Source organism: Crocodylus siamensis, chromosome 2 (assembly GCF_052110815.1).
Source record: "Crocodylus siamensis isolate JL-2025a chromosome 2, ASM5211081v1, whole genome shotgun sequence".
NCBI classification, from domain to species: Eukaryota; Metazoa; Chordata; order Crocodylia; family Crocodylidae; genus Crocodylus; species Crocodylus siamensis.
In genome coordinates this window covers 114,283,593-114,303,836 of record NC_143396.1, presented here as the reverse complement: position 1 = coordinate 114,303,836, position 20,244 = coordinate 114,283,593, and the positions used below count along the sequence as shown (strand labels likewise).

Below are 20,244 nucleotides of genomic sequence, written 5' to 3'. Positions count from 1 at the left end.
ATTGCTTTCATCATTGCAGACCTTGATAAATCTACCTGTTTTTCTTTAGTTCAGCAATCTAATTATTTTGAGTGAACCTGGCCAGGTAGGCTTGTTAACTGTTGTTAAACTGATAACAGCAACAACAAAGATTTAAAAAATACATTATTATATCACTACTGTATGTTCTTCATAGTTTATACACAAGACAAAAAGATGCATGTATGTAAGACAAAAAATTTTGGTGCAACTTCCAGAGATGGCTGTCTTGTCTAAGAGAGAACAACAGAATAAGCTATTAAAATATAAACTCCCTTTGGAGGCATTTACCTGTCCAATGAATGATACATAAATTTTAAGGTTCTGACAACATCCACAATCATGATCCTTAGCTGAGAAAGAGGTACACTAGATGAAATGAAACAAAATAAAACCAACATATTTTAAACTGCACTGATAATAAGATAAAATATATCATGGATAAGCAAAGAACAAATTTCTGAAAAAGTAGTTTCTTCAGGAAAAACAGACTGTACATACAAAATATTTGATAGGAGTGTATGAGTGTACCTGTCTGTGACTTGCTCATGGTCATGAGCAGAACTGGAAATAAAGCCCTAAAAGTTCTTAACTCCTTGGTTCATAACAACTATTATCTTGTTAATACGTGTATTTCATTGACACCTAAACCCTAATTAGAACTGTGACTCATTGTGTTAAACTCTGTGTATGCATATAAAATACAAGAAGTCCTCTCTTGCACAGCTCACAAAAGTAAGTGTAATCTTTTTCCAGGCAACAAGAAGTTTTGTTTAAGGGATTCCAGTTTTGAAATGGCTGATGATCTACCCACTCTTCAAACGTATTCAGCTATGAGCCAATTAAATTGAAGGGGTAAGGTCCTAAAATACTTCATGAAGAAGAAATTTTAAAATGGAGCACAAAGCAGTTGTGAACAAGGTAAATAAATAACTGTGAGAAGTCACAATTACAGCAATTAGCTTTAGTTTGATCAGAAAAGATCATACAGTCTATTAAGGGAGAGTCAATTCAACACAATCTCATTGGTAAAAACTGGGACCTATAGTCAACTTAACCACAAAAATAAACATGCTGTACTTGATACTAACCTTTCTGCAGGGAGGCCAACTACAAGTAACTTGTCAGATTCTTTCCAGTAAACCACCTGAACCAGCTTACCAGATAAGAAAAGTGATGAACTATAAAACAAAACCAATATAAAATTTAAGATTAACACTAACTTCATCAAGGGGCATCATTGCTTGTTTGCATTTTTGTATAGTCTGTATTTAAAGACTAATTACCATTTTAAATAAAAATATTCAGTTGGATCATACAAGTACATTTAGAAATGTGGAATTTGAAATATGCATCTCACAGGTGCATGTAAGATAATCATAAAAACAACCATTATATTAATACTTCCACATTAAGTGGTTACAGAATAAACTGATAGGCATAATCTTTCCTATTTTTATCTTATACAGCAGGGTACCAATTCATAGTTTAAAAAGGCAGTGAGATATATCTATAAAAAATGTTTTTAAAACAATTCAATCAAATATGTTCCACTTTCCAATTCAGACACGGTATCAGTAAACATCTGCAAAACACATCAAGACCTGAAGACATCCAGTGGTCACTGGAACCAGTCAAATATTTTTGAAAAATGTTGTCTAATTAATACCTTTCTAAAATGAAAGGATTGCTGTGAAGATAAATTCATTAATGTTTATGGAAGCCTAACATACTACCACAATGAAAAAAAATTAAAGGTAGACAAACCTATCATTATAACTTGCATTTTTAATGGCACTAGTAGTTTCACAAACCGTGAGAATCCAGAATGTTATTGGAAATGTAAGTTTTCCACTACTCTTATTATTCCAATAAAACATTTTACACAGCATCTTAAGATAAACAGAAAGTTCTCTCATCATGACCTAAAATGTGAATTCAAATTAGCATGTACTTGCACTAGAAGACCCATAGTCCCAAGATGCTTTGTACTGCAGTATAAGTAATACAAATATAAACACAGTCCAGTACAATTCACATAATCATATGTTTTTGCTTCTCCTAGTATGCTGCTTTGGAAAGATTTGAGTGAATCAAAGAGTTACTATTATACAGGAATAGGGGTGTCCTGACTAAGGATTATACAAATACAACTGTGACAAACCGTTCCAGTGTTTCTGTGAAAATGGCTAACGACAGCAATTTTAGGTGCCATATTGTACCATCCTGTAAAACCTCTCTGTTATATCATCTATAGAAGGTAAGCACTTATGAACAGTTCACCACAAAAGGCTTGATATCTGCACAAATGGACTTTTATAAGGGACACCAAACAAGGACTGGAGAGGATAAACATGAATTAAAAATGAAACTCTATTTGTATTTCAGGAAGGTGACTGATGCCCATTATGCCTGTTGCTATTTCTGTTTCTGCCTACTCCAAAAGATATCTCTTTTCCCTTTTTTTAAATGTAACTTCATATCTTCTCTCTTCCATTATATAAAATTAGGATCCTGTGTCTTCTGTGATTCTGTGACATCAGAATTTGTCAAACAAATGCATTTTCCAATTTATCTTCCAGGTCTTTTAAAATATAATAGCTCAGATTTTATAACAGAAGAACATCCTGAACTTTAAATGTGAACTGAGTGCAATGGTATCTTTGGACCTCACAGAAATTCTCAAAACAACGGATAAGGTGGCCATATCTGCATGGTCATTGTAATAAGTCTAAGCCCCATCCACTTGTGTCTGCTCTGAACACATACAAGCCCACAGATTAGGCAAAGTAGATGACTCGGGGATACATTGAGTGGGCCTGAGCACATCCCTCCTGGCTCTCTGTGTCTGAATAGCCTATGCATAGTGCTGCAGGCCACATTCAGGGTGCCCAAGTGGAGACCTGAGCCATCGCCACTATCTAATGTGCAGGCTTAAGCATATGCAGGGGTGGATTCAGAGTGGGTGCAGTGGTGCGGTCACACCTTCCTTTTAGATTACATAGCAGGATCAGCAAAGGGGGGGGGGCTTTTGTTTTTAAGTCCCCAAAGTAGGTAAGAATTCCCTCCCATTCTCAGCACCCCACTTCTGTTCTGTGCGCAGCACATCCCCTCCACTTCCACTCTGCCCCTGCCTGCCAATGCCACTAATGTCAGTTGCTTTGTGGGGGGGGCAGAGGGTGCTCCAGAGCTGCTCCTGCTGGGCTGTACAGGGATCAGCCTTAGCTGGGGACAGAGGCAGTAAGTAGACAGTAGCTCTGTCTAATCTAGACCCTCTGGGTGTCCCATGCCAGCCCAGGAGCAGAAGCAGGGAAGGGAAGCCTGCCAGCTACTGTTTGGTCCTCAGCAAAACCTGGCTCCCCATGCAGCCTTGCTGCAGCCCCAGCTGGAGTGGGGTAACCGGGACAGCAGTGACAGTGGGCAGCTTCCTAGGCATAAGCAGAGGTGGTTCTGGGACTCCCCCTGCTCCCAGGTCAGCCAAGGACAGCAGCAGCATCAGGCAGGTAAGGGGGCAGGCTGTAAACAGGCAGTTTTACAGCCAAAGGTACAGGGCAGCAGGGCCAAGGAGTGTCTGCCTGGATCCAGTTCCCATTCCTACTGGCTTTTAAGCTGATGCCTGTGGGGCCCAGCTGAATGGTATGAATGGCAATGCGACACTACAGATGCAGGGAAGTGAACTCAAGAGAAGCCTCCCTGAGCCCAGTTCCCTGTACCCCCATTTTCCCCATCACCACCCATGCCACACAGCTGGTCTGGAGAAGAGGAGAGGAGCAGTGGGTGGCTGTTCTGCTTCCCTCCCAGAGCAGACCAGGTGTGTGGAACAACATACAGGTGTTCATTTCTGGTGAGTGAAACTCTCTCACAAAAGGAGATTTTCCAGGAGTCAACCTGGAAGATCTTTCTCCAGGGGAAGCACGTTTCCTCTGTGAGAAATTAAAAGAACATGTTTAAGCTCCTAGTAGAAATGGACTGCCTATGTGGCCAAAGCCACAGAGGTACAAGCACAGAACTCACAGTCCAGGTTGGGGAGTCAGTCATTTTGTGCCTTCCCAAGCCTGGCCTCTCCAGGAGCTACAGAAGTCCCCAGTGAAAGTTAGTGTCAGGGTCCCCAGTGTTATGGCAGCTTCCCCAAGGCTTCTACATGGGTCTTAGAGGGGCTCAAGATTATAACAGCGCTCAGAAGTTTTGTCCTGGTATTGGGAGAGTTCTTCTGTCTCAGTTCTGCTCCTTATATGTTAGGGATTGGGAAGAAGATATCCTTGGGAGACACTCTTGTAGCTGTCTTACCACAGTGGCAGCATTACTCCCCCAAAGAAACTGAGGCTTGTAGCTCCTTTGCGCTCTTCCAACCCATTACGTGACATAAAGGAGCTGGTACAAGCAGAAGCATGATGACGTGGCAAGTGCCCAGGGAAGCCATCATACACAGGAGTAGTGGCAACTTCCCGCTGCTGCCACTGCCACAATCCTATGGCTACAGTGGCAGCTTTCTCCCCCTACCCAAAATCAGTGACCAGGGTGCCTGCCCCAGCCCCATCCTAGTTCCACCACTGGGAACAAGGGTGAGGCATGTCATAGTTCTGAGAGCTGCAAACTGTCCCATCCATTCCCAATGGAGTTAAGCATGAAGCCTAAAGATGATCATTTTAATGCCCAACATTTTCTACTACTTAACCCTATTACTTTATCAGAAATATCCAGCTGATATGCTTATACAACATCGATAACCAGAGCTCCAGGCACAGCAGGAGATTTTGTAGGTAGCAGCTGTCACAGCTCTCCAGGTAAGCTCTCCCCACAGCCCCACTTACCACCACACTCCAAGGGCAAAGGGCAAGTCTGAGCCTGAGTCCGGCCTTGGCTGCCTCAGAGGCTCAGGCCCCGCCCTCCCCCCTCTCCCTCCTCCTCCAGCTGGGGCTGGGGGTTTCCTGCTCTTTCTGCAATCGGCTCTTGCCGGCTGGAGCTGTGCCAGTCTGCAAGAGCTCTTTGCAAAAGCAGAGAATCCGCAGATTTCTCTGCTTAAAAGGGAAATCTGTGTTTTCTCCGATAAATGCAGGGAATTGGTGGTTTTCTCCATTTTTCCATGGGAAACTGAAAACCCGGCTCCTTGGTTATTAGGCTATTTTATGCTGTGGAACTCACCAGTTAGGAATTCAGTACAATATGATTGTGTTGGAGCATTCTGAGCTCCCAGGAAATCCTGAAATAGGATTCTGTGGCACTTCATTATAACATACAGGAAATTCTGCAGCAACTTTTTATTAAAAAAATAATAATATTGCAATTCAATGGGACAATGGACTCATTTATTACAGTTAATTTAATATAAAAGTTATTTCATCAGTTTCTTTTACTTCTAGCATAAGTACTTTCACTACTCTAAAAGTACTTTTACTACTCATAGCACTATGTATTGATAAGCATTGGTAAGTATTAACTGCATCTAGAAGATGTCAGAAGAAAGTGGAGGCCTTTGTAACCTTTCAGGGGGCAACTAAGATTTCAGATGTCTCCCAGGGAAAGAGTGCAGATGGTTATCAGTGTTGTATAAGCATGTCAGCTGGATGTTTCTGATAAAGTAATATGGCTGCAGTGGCAGCTGTTTCTCCCCCTGCCCAAAATCAGTAGTGGTGGGGATGGGAATGGTTGCATGCCACCCAGCCACCACCACACTGCCGCTGCTGACTGGAGGCTGGCTGCACAGCTCTGAGCATGGCTCTGCAGTGGCAGCGCTTGCTTGCAAAGCCCCCTCAGCCTGCATGCAGCCGCCACCACCCCGCACTGCCAGAGTCATGCAGCTAGATGTGGGGCATGCCGCTGCATGCAAGCCCTGTTCCACCCCCCGGCCAGGCGGCACGTGTGCGGCCCGCACACGGTGGATGCCACTGCACTGCCGCTGCCACACTCTGTGCCACTTGCTCACAAAGTTATGCAGGTGGTCATGGGATGGTAGCACAGGCTGCAGTAGCAGAGTTACAGTGGTGGCCTCCGTGTTGCGAACCTGCTCTCAGGCTGGCCAGCACATGTGTGGCCCACAGAGTGGAACCCCTGCCTTCAACCCCTGACCCTGCTCCTGAGAGTGGGCACAGGGTCACACTCACCCATTTCTTGGCCTACCTCTCCAGCACCTTCCCTTCCCCCCCACACATACTTACCCGCTGGGGTGGGTGTCAGTGTCTGTATGTCTGTGCCTGCATGTCTGTGGGTCTGGGGGGCTGTTGCGAGGGTCATCAGGAAGGCTGCTGAGATTGTGGTGGGGGACTGCGGGGCACCAGCAGTGCTGGGGGGGGGTTGTGGGGGGCCTTTAATTTTTATCACAGATTTTGGGTTTTTAAAATCATAGAATTTGCAATTTTTAATCAGAGAAAACCAGGATCCCTGCTAATAACACATAACCATGCACTGTACACAGACAAGGCAGACTACGTTCAAGCTGGATGTGCTGAATAAAACACTACTTATTGTACAGTAAACTCATTCTTCGTCTGACTAAGTGTAACTGCAAAGCCCCCAAATGCACTTTATTTTTTAACTAAAAGTAAACAAGGATTTAAAATTAAAAGAAAGGTATTTTTGTAGTAACTTGAAAATAATGTTACCTGATAATGTGGGCACCAGTTACATTTTCCAGTATGTCGCAGAGTGTGAGAAATATTCCTCTTACGCTTTTCAGTTTTTGGGATGCTTCCGATATAGGGTATTGATAAAGAATTTCTTGCTGTCAAAATTTCAGTTATTAGATAGTTAGGTAAAGCAAAAGATCATTAAGGAAAACAATATCAGCAATTAGTTTAGACTTTAGATCTTTTATCACATCCCTTCAAAGTATGACAACTAGTCTAAGTCTGCTTGCTTACATCTAGACATTGCTGCAGACTTGTAAATTTATGAAACACATGAGTATTTTGACAATATCAAATATCTTTGTTTGTAAAAATGAAAAAGGCTTATATCTTCATCATAATGACAAATGTGTACACAGATTTTTTTAAAAACCATGACTGCACCATTTCACATCTCTAAAATGTTTAATTAATTTAAAATGGACATTGCTATTTAAGGGTAAGATTGTGACCTCCTTATTCACTCTGATAAGTAAGTAGTTATACAATTAATACCACTAACTTCTTCATTTAAAGAAGTGATGTGATTTAAGGCCTGTAAAACCAAGGATATAAATCACATAACTACACCCTTTACTTGCACAGATGATATTTTTTACATATAGTACAACACATTACTGTTGTGTGTATGGAAAGAATTAAAAAAATATTAAGAAATATGGCATTGAGCCTAAAATTGGTTACACCTCAGTTTACCCATACTGGTGTACAAGTCTGCAGGTGACTGATTACAAGATCAGTAACCATAATAATAAAATAGGAAGGGATGTTATTTTATATAAATGTATTTTAAATATTATACCTCTTAAATTATTTTCTACATGTTTATCTAATTTAAACCACATTTGTGTGGGCTCAACCAAATTTAAGTCCATTCCATGTACATACTGCACTTTGTCAACTCATGAAACATATGGTGTTCATAACAAAAACCTACACCAAAACCTATATAGTACTTTCAGTCTTTACTAGATGGCCTGGAAATAATACAATTGAAATATTAAGTCTATCAAGGCAAGGGAACTATGAGATACTATTTTTTTAAAACACTGAATTCATTAACTTCCTTATTTAATATCATGAAAGAAGTCTAGATAGTGCCAAAAACCTGTTAGGATATTTTCTTTTCAACAAGATTAAAATGAATTTCATGTTTTACCATCGGGAACATACAAACTCTGCCAGTCTCCTCCTATTTAATTAGCTCTATTTTAAATACTTGTTAGTAACAAGGATTTTCTGCATCAAACCCTCATCAAGAACAAAGCCTTTTCTAATTACAGCACTGGAAGGGGTTAGGACGAAAAAAAATCTTTTCTCTCCCTCTGAACAGGGACCTTTACCAAGTTCATTACAGAAATATCAGTACACTTTCCCAGGGAAAGAAAAGACAAATGTAACAAAAGATTTGGGCAGCACCATCTATATATATTAATGAGTTACCAAGGTTTACTATGTAGCACTACACAAGGAGATCAGTTATCTTTAAAGTAAGCTTAAATGTGTCATTTTATTCAAAGGTTGCATAAATTAGGGACAACTAAATTAATGAGAGAGTATTTTACCTTAAAAGCATAAGACATTTTTCTCAACAGAGATCTACAATATCACATGGAAATAAAATTAATAATTTTATGAATTTCAGTAAATCCTACACTTTTATTTCTATTTCATGCATTTCACATATTAGGAACTGAAAATAAATGGTTTGGTTCAATCTTGGCCACAAAAGGGCTGCCTGAAAAGACTCCTGTCAAAATAGAGCTGACTAGCTAAAAACCTCCCACAACCTTCAAACATGGGGCATTGACAAAGGATGTTTTTAGTTGTGTCCTGCACCAATGAATGGAGACAATGATCTGCTGCACTGCTGTACAGAGGAAGGCTGTAAACTATGCAAGATTGATTCAGAAGCTAGTAAAATTAGGAGCATTTCTAAAGACCTTACATAGTAAGTATTTGTCAGAACTTGCTAAATACCATTATTCAATAATACTTCTCTTCTATGCAAGCAAAACAAACACTTTTGATAGTGATACTAGCAATTTGGACGTGGAAACAACGTTATTTTCTTAAAGGATAAAATTACTGAAAAACTGGTTGATTACTCTGAATCGCCTATTTATTCTGATCTAAAGAAGCAATCATGGACAAAACAACCAATTGAACCCATGATTATATGAAATACTAATTTCCTTGTAAGCAGATAACTTTTACTTATCTGTAAATTTTGGTTTTGGTTGTAGTGATCCAATACACTCCCAAGTATAGGAGTAAAAGGATTTACTGAAACTCATAAAATTATTAATTTTATTTCCATGTGATATTGTAGATGTCTGTTGAGAAAAATGTCTTATGCTTTTGAGGTAAAATACTCTCTCATTAATTTAGCTGTCCCTAATTTATGCAACCTTTGAATAAAATGACACATTTAAACTTGCTTTAAAGATAAAAATCTCCTTGTGTAGTGCTACATAGTAAACCTTGGTAACTCATTAATATATACAGCTGTGCTAGGTTCTGGGTTCATTAATTCTACTTTTAAATGCCAAAAGTTGGAGAATGAGTAAATAGTCAAAGTTGCTAGTATTTACTAAAGAGGCTTGAATACCAAACCAAAAGACACAGGTAACAAAAGGATTACTTATAGAAGACGACAAAGATAGATAGCATTTCCTCAGTTCCAATCCAAAGTATTGTAAACTCCAGAGCCTGAAGCAGTACATATCCCTATTCATAGAATCATAGAACCAAAGAAAAATTAGGGTTGGAAGGAACCTCAGGACATCATCTAATCCAACCCCCTGCTCAAAGGATAAAACTCAAGATATTTGCCTCCAAAAGTAATAGCATCCTTTTTTAAAAAAAAACAGAAAGTCTTTTAATAGCTTAATTATACTATTTAAGCAGAGCCCAGATGAGGGGCTATTTGGGGTTGTACCACCCTGAAGTTTCCAGGAAAGAATTTCTCACTGTCAACATACAAAGAGAACAGGCAGGTTACAGCCCCTCTTCACCCCTACCCCTCTCATGCTCTGCCAGTTCTCCTTTTCTAAAAGATAAGGAGAAAAAAGGGGTTATGATGTCATGTGGAACAGAAAGGGGGTGGTACAATATACTCCCAAGTATAGGAACTGCAAATAGGTCAGCTGTTTAAAAGCCATTGTAGTCACTTACCTTCTAAAAAGGAACTATTAGTCCTGGAGCCAGTTAGAATTTCATTATCCTTGAGTTTAAAATATTTTAAAAAATCATTTGCTTTATATTCACCTAGCTAGTGACTATATTCAGACAGTATTTAGAATCACTATGTTCAGTTGTAGCTCTCTCTTTATAACTGTCTCTAGATTCTTCCTGGACTACCCTGAATGGTAACAGTCGAATGCAACCTCAGATTCTGACTTCAGAGCTGATGAAAAATTTAGCTCTCTCTAATATACAGTGAACTTTGACAAAACGTCTTAATTTTCTCTCTCAAACCTAGGTAAATGCACTTTTTAAATTTTTGCAGTAAGAAAGTTCCAAGATGAGAAATGTTCTGTGATTTTATGCGACTCCGTGGGAGGAATTTTGGGGGCAAAAAAATTTACAGAAAAGGAACTAGACTGAGGCTCTATGGATGTATGAAAGACACGTGTATGAACTAATTTGTTCCAAAACTGCCTCTTCCTGTGAAAGTGTAGTTTCCTAAATGGCAAAAGGAAAAACAGCACAGCAAAGCTTAGAGGATTACAATGCAGCATCTCTCCTGAATTGTATGTATTTTATAAAACGTAAAAATTAAAAGTATTATTTACATTAAAAGTCAAGAACTTAAAAGCTAGGAAATACCAGATTTATGGTTGCCCATGCAGCCTTAATTCTGCCCCTTTGTCTGTCCACTAGATGAAGAAGGCAGCTGGTAGAAAAATATGATACGGAACCATGTAATTAAAAACAGTGTCATAATGGATGTTCCCAAAGGGGCTCAATTAAGGTTGCACAAAGAGTCAGAAATCTGTCATTTCAGGAGCTTAATTTTGCAAATTAAACAATGTACTTTAATGTAAGATTTTTAAATGCAACTTATATTTCCCTAAAAAGAAAAAAAAATCAGATTCCATTATGAATAACTAACGTTTAACACAACATCATTCACAGAGAACTGAACATCTACAATCCTCTGACACACCTCCAAATATACTTCAGAGCTATGCAAGAGAACTTCAGAAAAACGTAAAAATCATCTCCTTCATATAACCTACTCCAAAAGAGCTCAACCCAAGAAGGAAATCATTACATGCACTTAAAAGACATAAATCTAGATATCTTCCCAGATATTATACAAGACATACAAAAAGACTAACAAAGATTTTTTACAATATCCATCCAACATAAAAAGAAGAAATGGAACCAATTATTACGGAAACAACTTCCCCAGCAACAAAACAACCGTCAGAGAAGCACCAAGAATACCGTAAAACATTTCAACCTCACACTCGATGAAACTGAAAGGAGCAACCAACCCTCAAATATCATCACTTTCCATTCACACATTTACCAAAGCTAAAAAATCTGTTCTCTCTAAAGGTCTTAATTTCTGTGTGGAAAAATACCCTAATAATGTACTACAATGTGGAGAACTGTAAGAATTTTTCCGACACCTCTCTCTCGAGGAATAGTTCCACAACCAAAATGAATCCGCTTCCAACAATACTTTATCCTTTGACAACATCGAGGAAAAGATTAGGGCCCCCCCTCCCCATCAGATTGGACACCTCACAATGGACAAAATTCAAACCTTGACTGCTATGCTGACCACTTCAAGGAAAGAATGAACAATGAAACTATCAACAAATGCCACCATAACCTCTCCCTCTCAGAGAGAAGCACCATAGGATCTCTAAGATGCAATCACCAAATAGTAATAAAACTGTTAGATAAAGGAGGAGCTATAGTTATCCTTAACCATGGAGATTACATAACAGAAGCCAACTGACAACTCTCTGACACCACCTACTATGAAAAACGAGAGGAAGATCCAACTCCCCTTTTCATCTTAAAACTCAAAACCACCATCAAATCATTTGCATTTGAACCAAAAAAAAAAACCCCAACAAACAACTACAGAACTTGATTCCCCCACCAACCCAGGAACTTTTTACATGCTTCCTAAAATCCACAAACAAGGAATCCACAAACCCTGGCAGACCTATAATATACAACCATGGAACCCTAACTGAAAAAATATCAGGTATCATTGAATCCACCCTAAAAACTCCTGTCACTCAAAGACCGAGTTTTGTCCAAGATACAACAGACTTTCTATGAAAATTTAAAAACACAGACCACCTTCCCAGCAATACCCTCCTAGTCACCATGGATGTTACCAGTTTATATACTAATATCCCACACCAGAATGGCATCCAAGCCTGCCTTACATATCTACAAGAGCAAGACTACAACTCAGAGTACAGACCCAAAGATATTACTGAACTTATACACTTCATCTTCACACACAAGTTCACTTTCAATAACCAACACTTCCTCCAGACCATAGGCACAACAGGCATCTTATGGGCACCAAAATGTCCCCCCATTTTGCCAAACTTTTTACAGGCCACCTAGAAGAAGAATTCCTCAAGAACTACACCATCGAACCCATGCTATACTTAAGATATATAGATATCTTCATCATTTGGACTGAAAACCTGTAATCCCTGATTGATTTCCATCACAAGTTCAATAATCATGACCCCTCTATTAGGCTCTCTCTTGAATACTCCAGCACCAACATTTCTTTTTTAGACACTACAATCAATACCCAGAATAGTAAAATACAAACCACCATAGACAAGAAACCCCTGGACCAACATACATATCTACACAGAACCAGCAATCACCCTAACTACACCAAGAAATCTGTAATATACAGCCAAGCTCTCTGATACCACCAAATCTGCACTGAGAAAAACAGCCGTGTCCATCACCTCACAAATCTCATGAAGGCTTTCATTCAACAAGGACACTGCTCCAGAGAAACAGATCACACTTTTGAAAAAGCCACTCAGATACCATGTGAAGAATTGCTGCAGCACAAAAAGAAAATCCTCACAAATCACACACCATTAGTTATGACATACCATTCCTCCCTGGAACCTATATGGAAAATCCTCAAACAACTGCAACCTATATTAGGAGAAGACCAAATTCTTAAAGAGATCTTCCCAGAACCACCCATCCTACCCTTTAAACAAGCACCAAACCTTGCCAATCTCATCAACAGAAGCAAACTTCCTATGGCCCAAAACACACTGAATGGATCCAGAGCCAGACCATGCCAGGACAAGAAATGTAAAACTTGCCAACACATATCCACCACTCCCACAATAACTTCACCCCACAACAGAACGATTACCATTCCTCTTACCATACCATCTTATACCTGCATCCCCAGAAATGTAATATCTTTCATCCACTGCATTAAATGCCCTGATGGAAAAGATGTAGGAGAAACCAAACAACTGCATACCAGAATGAATGCACACGGAAAATGTATCAAAAAGAAAAATATCCAGTTGCCTTTGGGACACTTATCACAAGACAACCCCCTCTATCCAGTATCTCAGTTCTAACCCTCAAAGGAACTTACAAAACACCAGTCATAGACGAGCCTATGAACTTCACTTCATAAATCTACTGGATATAAAAAAATTATGGACTAAATATAGACATTGGATTTATGGTCTGCTTGCCACCCGATAAACCCAGATAACCCCTCTATATTTTACCAGCTACCTTCTATCTCTGGGTCAACATTTCCCATCCTCCCCACCTACCTGTCTCTCACCTCATTTCCCATTCCCTCAGATCCTCACTGCTAAGCATTTGCATTTTCACAGACCTGCATTTTGCATATTGGCTTCTACTGCATTCAGGAGAACACAAAATAACAGTGGACTCTCCCTATGCCTGAAGAAGGTTGTTTGTGCCCAAAAGCTTGCAAAGAACAATTTTTCCAACTATTTAGTTGGTCTAATAAAAGATATTACATTTACTCAATAACTTGGTCTCCCTCTGCATGCATTTTTAGCACAGCTGAAACCCCAAATTACTGGCATTTCATCATAGACAGCCACCATTTAAGTCACATAACTAATACTAACCCACAGCAGGAAATCATCTTGAAGAGGGATGGACCCTAGACTAGGAGGTAGCCAAAGCTACTTGGTTCGTTTATTAGAAAAGTTAAACAAGCAGGGATCCTATGCATTAGTATGGTGCCTTCAATGAGTGTTTAAAGCAGCGTGATAAAATTTTGGCAGATAATGATTAAATATTGAAGATATTCCCAATTTATTTGCAGACCTGTGATCTTATTTGTCACCAGGAGATCTTTAGCAGTACTTCAGAAATTCAAAATTCAGTGAAACACTGCAAACTAGGCTCCTTTTTCTGACACTTCAGGCATACACTTTTTGTGGGAAACCAAATCACGGGAAAATTACTCACAAAATGATCAGTACCACTTCTACTGAAAATCACAGCAATGGCTAATATTGTAACAGGTATCTTTTGTGTCATTATTTGGTTGGGTACATACCTCGTCTTTAGATGTTTCAGAGTCCAGTTTGAGCGTGAGGTACATAACAATATGAGGCACGCCTTGGATAGCCAGTTGGAGATCTGTGTTATCTTCTCCCCAAAGAAGCTTCACCAGATTGTTCATAGATGATTGTACTTGTTTATACTTTTGTTGAGATGTTCCTTCTGGCTCAAAAACTGAGGTTTCAAATGTAAGTTTCACCTATTAAAATAGTGAAATATATTATGAAAATTGAACCATGCTGACAGTCTTTGTCATATATCAGCCAAAATAAATAAAAAGATACTTTAATCTTAAGAATAACTTTAATCTCTTAGACCTCTTTTTATGGAAGAGTTCTCTACCATAAAGAGAGAGATTTTAAACACACGTTTAAGACATAAGCATTCAAAAATCCCTGCAGTTTGAAACAAGCCACTTATATATTCAATGTTATATAACCATCCATTACCAAGGATTAAGCCAGCTATTAAATGCTCTATCAACCATACGAACTATGCATGTGGCCTGGTATGTTTTCATACTTGATTTTTATGGTTTTAAAAATGGAAAAATACACTTATTGCTCGGGATTTGTTTGAACACAAGATATAGCACTACTACCATTTTGAAGCATGTACAGTATTTGCTTTGCTTCAAAATGGATGTATTTGCACATTTCAAGTTTATTTCAAGAATATTTTCTTATCATTTTAAAAACATCCTTATAGAAAGGCACATGAGAGCAGAAGAATACATTTAAATTTAACTTCAGACCCAACCTTTTCTGTAAATTTTTAAACAGTCTGGGGTACATGAATTCTTCACTCCAAACTAACCTGCCAAGATGTTTTCAAATTTTTGTTATCAGATCCATTTTTAAAAGGTACTTGATTAAGAAAAAAAAGTTATATTTAATATTTAACAAACTATTATACACCACTTGCAAATGCAGACATTTATTAAATCATTTCTTAAATTCAAAAATTAGTTACATCAAGTAATAAATACATATATTTGTTACTTGATTTTAAAAATTATAACAAAACAATTTGCTCTATAAAAAGTAGGTAACTTTCAGTTTTTGAAAAGTTACCATGATGAAGTTAGTTTTACTATATATTTATGGAAACTATGCATATGTTACCATATAAAGCAATATATTACTATATTTCTGTATTATTCTTAAGAATAAACATAACTTTAGTTTTAGGTCTATTTTTTGGATTTTAAATAACACAAAATCCATGTTTGGTTTGGAAATGTATTCCTACACTCACCTTGACCTTACTTGCTTCTCCAGCTTCTACCTCTTCTCCCTTTGGTTCTATGTGTAATTGCCTTCTGTCTGATTTCCACCTCTTGTAAATAACTGAAATATTTCTTGCTGAATTGTATAACAACTTAGCCAATGCTCAGACCCTATATTCCATTATTTCCCTTCACAACCTGCAAGCCACCTTTCATACAGTCCACTATGTTCCTCTTTAACAGTCTGCCCTCGCTTGGCTTCTGTGCCACAGTTCTCTCCCTTTACTTTTCCTAGCAGGTCTTCCGCATGTTCAGAGAATCCCCATTATCCCATCTTAAACTTCTTTCAACTCAGTCCTTGTTCCTCTTCTATTCTGCCTTCTGTCTTTATTTATTCATGAGCACTTCAGCTATCATTTCCAGACTGATAACTCGTAGGCCACCCAATGTCTTTCCAATGTCCTTGTGAATGTCCAGCTACCATCTTCAATTTTTAACTCACCAAAAGAAAGCTCTTAATCTTTTCCCAGGGCTCTTCCAACACTTCTTCCTGTCTTAGTTGCCATGGACAAAACCACCATCCCTACCATCACTAAGGCATGCAACAAGGGCATTATCTTTGACTCAGATCTCTCTCCACATCTTCACACCCAGGCTGTCCCTAAATCTTGCTCATTTCTCTTGCATAATCTCTCTATAATATTGCCCTCTCTCCCTATCAACAACTAAAAACACTCACCCACACCCCAACTACTGTAATAATCTCTTCACTAACACTGACAAATTAATTTTTTCCCTACTTCTATCTACTAAAAATACTACTGGCAAATATCAAATTTCAAGGAGTGTTACCATCTTTCTGTGTTCCTACATTGGCCCCCCTTTCCTTAACTACTTGTCTTCATTTTTAGCACTATCTCCATTAGGGATGTAAATGCTGATTTAAAAAAAAAACAAACATTTACCTGGTTGTAATTATAAGGGTTAAATGATTAAATTGGTAGGGGAGAAGAGGAGGGGAGACTAGTATCTATATCTAGGCTCTGCAGACCCAAATGTAGCCACTCGTAGCCTCCCCGCTGCCTGCCACAAGCAGCCTGGGCTCCATGACGGGTGGCAGGGGCCTTCCCGGAGCCTGGGCTGCTTGCTTGTGACAGGAGGTGGGGAGGCTGCAAATGGAACCTAGTTATACTAGACCCCCTCCCATCTCCCCCTTTCCCTCCTCCTCACTCCTCCCTCCCTCCTGCTTGCCCTGCCACCTTACGGTTTCTTCTGGGGCACTGCATGGCTTTCTTCCCCCAGTCCCCTTCCCTGCCAGACTGCACCAACCAATAACTGGTAAGTTAATCCGTTATCACTTGGTTTATCCGTTAAACAATTAATAATTTACCTGTTCACATCCCTATCATCCCCGATGTATTTTTGGATACATCAGCTCCTAACTCTGCTCTGCCAGAAGCATTAGTTTTTATCACCCACTTGTGCTTTCCCCGCATGGGAGCTCCGCATGGGAGTCAGAATCTGCAAAGCCACTTAATTTTTCACTTTTAAATTCTCTCCTTAAAACTCTCCTGGGCTGTGACACCTACACAGCTTTATAATAAAGATGCAGCTGGTATGCTGATACCTATCATGCTGACCAGTATTTTCTTTTTGTTTCTCAGTGCTCTCCTACTTATCTGTCAGTATGGACTCAGTCTCTTGTCATATACTTGTAATCAAAGTTATTTGGGGCTGGGACAGTTGTTTTGTTTTGCTTTCCTTTGTTCTGTTTGTATTGTGTTTTGTACAAATAATAAAGGAGACGACAGACTCCAAAGACACCACAAGATGGTGCTACCAGGTTAGCTGTTTCACATCACTAATAAGGGGATGGGAAAATCTTTATGGTAACAGTACCCTCCCTTAACAAAATGTTTCTTCTGCTTCAGTCTTGGCCATTCTCCTTTCAGCTTCATTGAGGTTTCTGGTTAAGATAATACAGCTGCCATGAAAGTCATATTAAGGAAAAGGTAATCTGAAGATCAAGAAATCTACATGACTAAAAATATGGCTTTTATTATATGCAGACTTGGTAGTGTTGCCTATAGTTAAGGCTGCCTGACACTTCCCATTATAAGATTCTGTTTATAGCTGCTTATAACTTTCCAAACTTTAATTGAAAATTTCAGGCTGAAATGTTAGGTTTTTGCCTCAGGCTAAATATTTTTTGGAAAGTTCCAGTTAAACTAGTTCAACAATTTCAAAGGACTACATTACCAAAAAACTAAGCTCTTTTGTCTATATTAAAGAGCTCTCAGCCATCTTACTGAGAAATGATAGCATCTCCCTGCTTTGGAACAGGGACTTGACATTTAACAGGAGTTTCACCCTAGTGTCAGGAATATGTCTTTGCATTCCTTGTGAAAACTTCCCAAACCTGGCCATCTTCTAAACCCCTGAAAATCACAGGCCCACACACTCTCAGTAGAAAATTGTTAGAGGTGAACAACATCTTCCAGAAATTCCTACTCCACAACTCTCACGCAGAACAGCAAGCAGCAGAAAAAGGGGAATGGGAAGGAGCTAGTCAAAAATAGAAATAGAAGCAACTCAGGAGGGGGGAGGGGGAATCACCCAAATCGCAATTTTCAGATACTTACAAATCATGGGCATTTATACACATACTTTTTTCCCCATGACATGCCAGAGATCTGCCACTTTTAAACAGACTTGATTAATCAAGTTTGCTCTGCACATGAGCTGAGGCAAACTGTATTGCACTGCATACAGTTGTATAAGCCGTGAAATGCATATCAGCACACAGAAAATGGCAGTGGTGTGCCTTTGAATTTACAGCGCTTCTTAGGTGTTTTAATTCAAAAGTGCGCCGCCACCATTTTCTCAGCACTGACATGCATTTTGCCACTTATACAACTGCATGCGTTGCAGCGCTGAGTACTTTTCAAAGTGCCTGGTGCTGCAGCGCTTGCGTGTGTAAAAATGCCACATGTGCTCCTCGTCTTTTGATACATATAATTTAAACCACCTGGGACCAGAATGGCAAAGATGCTGAACACTGAAAACTCAGTAATCAGAGCCTGAACTAGATTTTCAAATTATACATGCCTGTGACAGTTGTGGCCGTAGTCTCTCGAGTCTCAGCTTTCTATCAATAAATGGGAATATCAAAATCATCTCTGAATGCTGGAGCACTTTGAAGATAAATTAACATCTGTGATGCTCACAGATACAAGAATGATGACACCGTAAAAGAAGCCCATGAGGAAATTACTAATTTTGCATTTAGTGTTAGGGTTGGAAGCTGTGCAATAAGAGCCGAGACTGAACTGAATTAGGCAGATTCATGTAAAAAAAACAGTATGTCATATCATTAAAGACTGTATCAATGCATACACACAAAAGGACCAGATTAGTATTGCAAAGGCAGCCTTAATCATGGCATTACATAACCTCAGAGCTCGTGACTTTTTATTCTAAATAATATTAATTCACTAAATACAATGATAAAATCATTTACATCAAAAATACAAAATCAAAATACTAATTCATCCAATATTCTTAAATATCAGTTCTATATTGGAGTGAAATGCTATGAATATATGAACAAGTTACTATGAGGTAAGCAAGAATATGAATTTATGAGCGTATTAACTACAGGGTTTGTTTGTAACTCTACAATTAGTTGTCCATAAGCATGTGGAAAATGTTAAGCAGCTTTATCCAAGAGGAACAAGCTCCCTTACCCATACATTGGAAAAAAGCATGCCTATGGGCAGTTACTGTGCTGTTTAGACCCCTGTAGCTATACCGAAAAAGAATAAGCTTATTATCGGTATAAACCAGGGGTAGGCAACACTTTTTGGCCGGAGTGCCGAAAAACACCACAATGCCTACCTTGGAAGGTGCTGGAGTGCCGGCATGGCAGAAAAACGAGATTAGGGCAAGGGGTACATGGCAGGATGCCCTGCTTGTGCCCCCTGCCCTCCACCCAAAGCCCCTGCCCCACAGCCCTACTGCCCCTTGCCCCCCACCCCGGGCTCTGTGGCTGCCAGCTACCCTGGCTCTGGCTAGCTGCTGGAGCCCGGGCCGCTCCCAGCAGGGCTTGCAGCGTCCCAGCTGCCTGCTGGGAGCAGCCTGGGATTCCAGCTGGCAGCAGCTCCCCGAGCCGGGGCCAGCTGCAGCCGGGAGGCTCCAAATAACTGTGCCAGGCTCTGGCATCAGGTCTGCACTAGCACATGCAGGTGTGCCTTGGAGCGGGCGGTGGGGGAGGGGCCTGAGGCAGCGCAGCCCTGGTCTCTCCCCTGCTCCTGGTACGGAGGTTTTGAGCCCAGCGCAGCTGTTTGTAGCCAGCCTGGGCTCTGGGCAGCTGCAGCAAGAAGCGGGCAGGCTGCAAACAGTTCCGGCATCAGCTCCATGCTGGCAGCAACCGCACAAGCACCTCGGGGTGGGCTGTACTGCTCCGCTGTCTGCCCCAAGGTGCATCCCGGCATAGGTGTTTGCAGCCTGCTTGCTGCAGCTGCCCAGAACCCGGCCTGGCTACAAACAGCTGCACTGGGCTCAATACTTCTGTGCTTGGAGTAAAGGAGAGACAAGGGCTGTGCTGCCTCAGGCCCCTCCCCCACTGCCCACTCCGAGGTGTACCTGCACACGCCAGTGCGGAGCTGATGCCAGAGCCTGGAGCCCAGCACAGCTGTTTGGAGCCTCCCAGCTACAGCCGGCCCTGGCTTTGGGGAGCTGCTGCCAGCCGGGATCCCAGGCTGCTCCCAGCAGGCAGCTGGGATGCTG

At 40.2% G+C, this 20,244-nt stretch overlaps 1 protein-coding gene across 4 annotated transcripts in view; it reads right to left on the bottom strand.

The window, feature by feature from the left end:
• The window catches only part of INTU (inturned planar cell polarity protein), a 102,266-nt gene that overhangs the window by 31,067 nt on the left and 50,955 nt on the right, over nt 1-20,244 (bottom strand). For all 4 annotated transcript variants that reach the window (XR_016440800.1, XM_090036613.1, XM_090036611.1 and 1 more), the window contains exons 4-7: nt 14,224-14,427; nt 6,618-6,736; nt 1,110-1,199; nt 310-387 (exon numbers count right to left, since the gene is read on the bottom strand). Coding sequence is in view for 3 of the 4 variants with exons in the window: in XM_090036613.1 (XP_089892739.1) it covers nt 310-387; nt 1,110-1,199; nt 6,618-6,736; nt 14,224-14,427 (491 nt within the window). In the remaining variant the exon portion in view is untranslated. The remainder of the gene's footprint in view (nt 1-309; nt 388-1,109; nt 1,200-6,617; nt 6,737-14,223; nt 14,428-20,244) is intronic.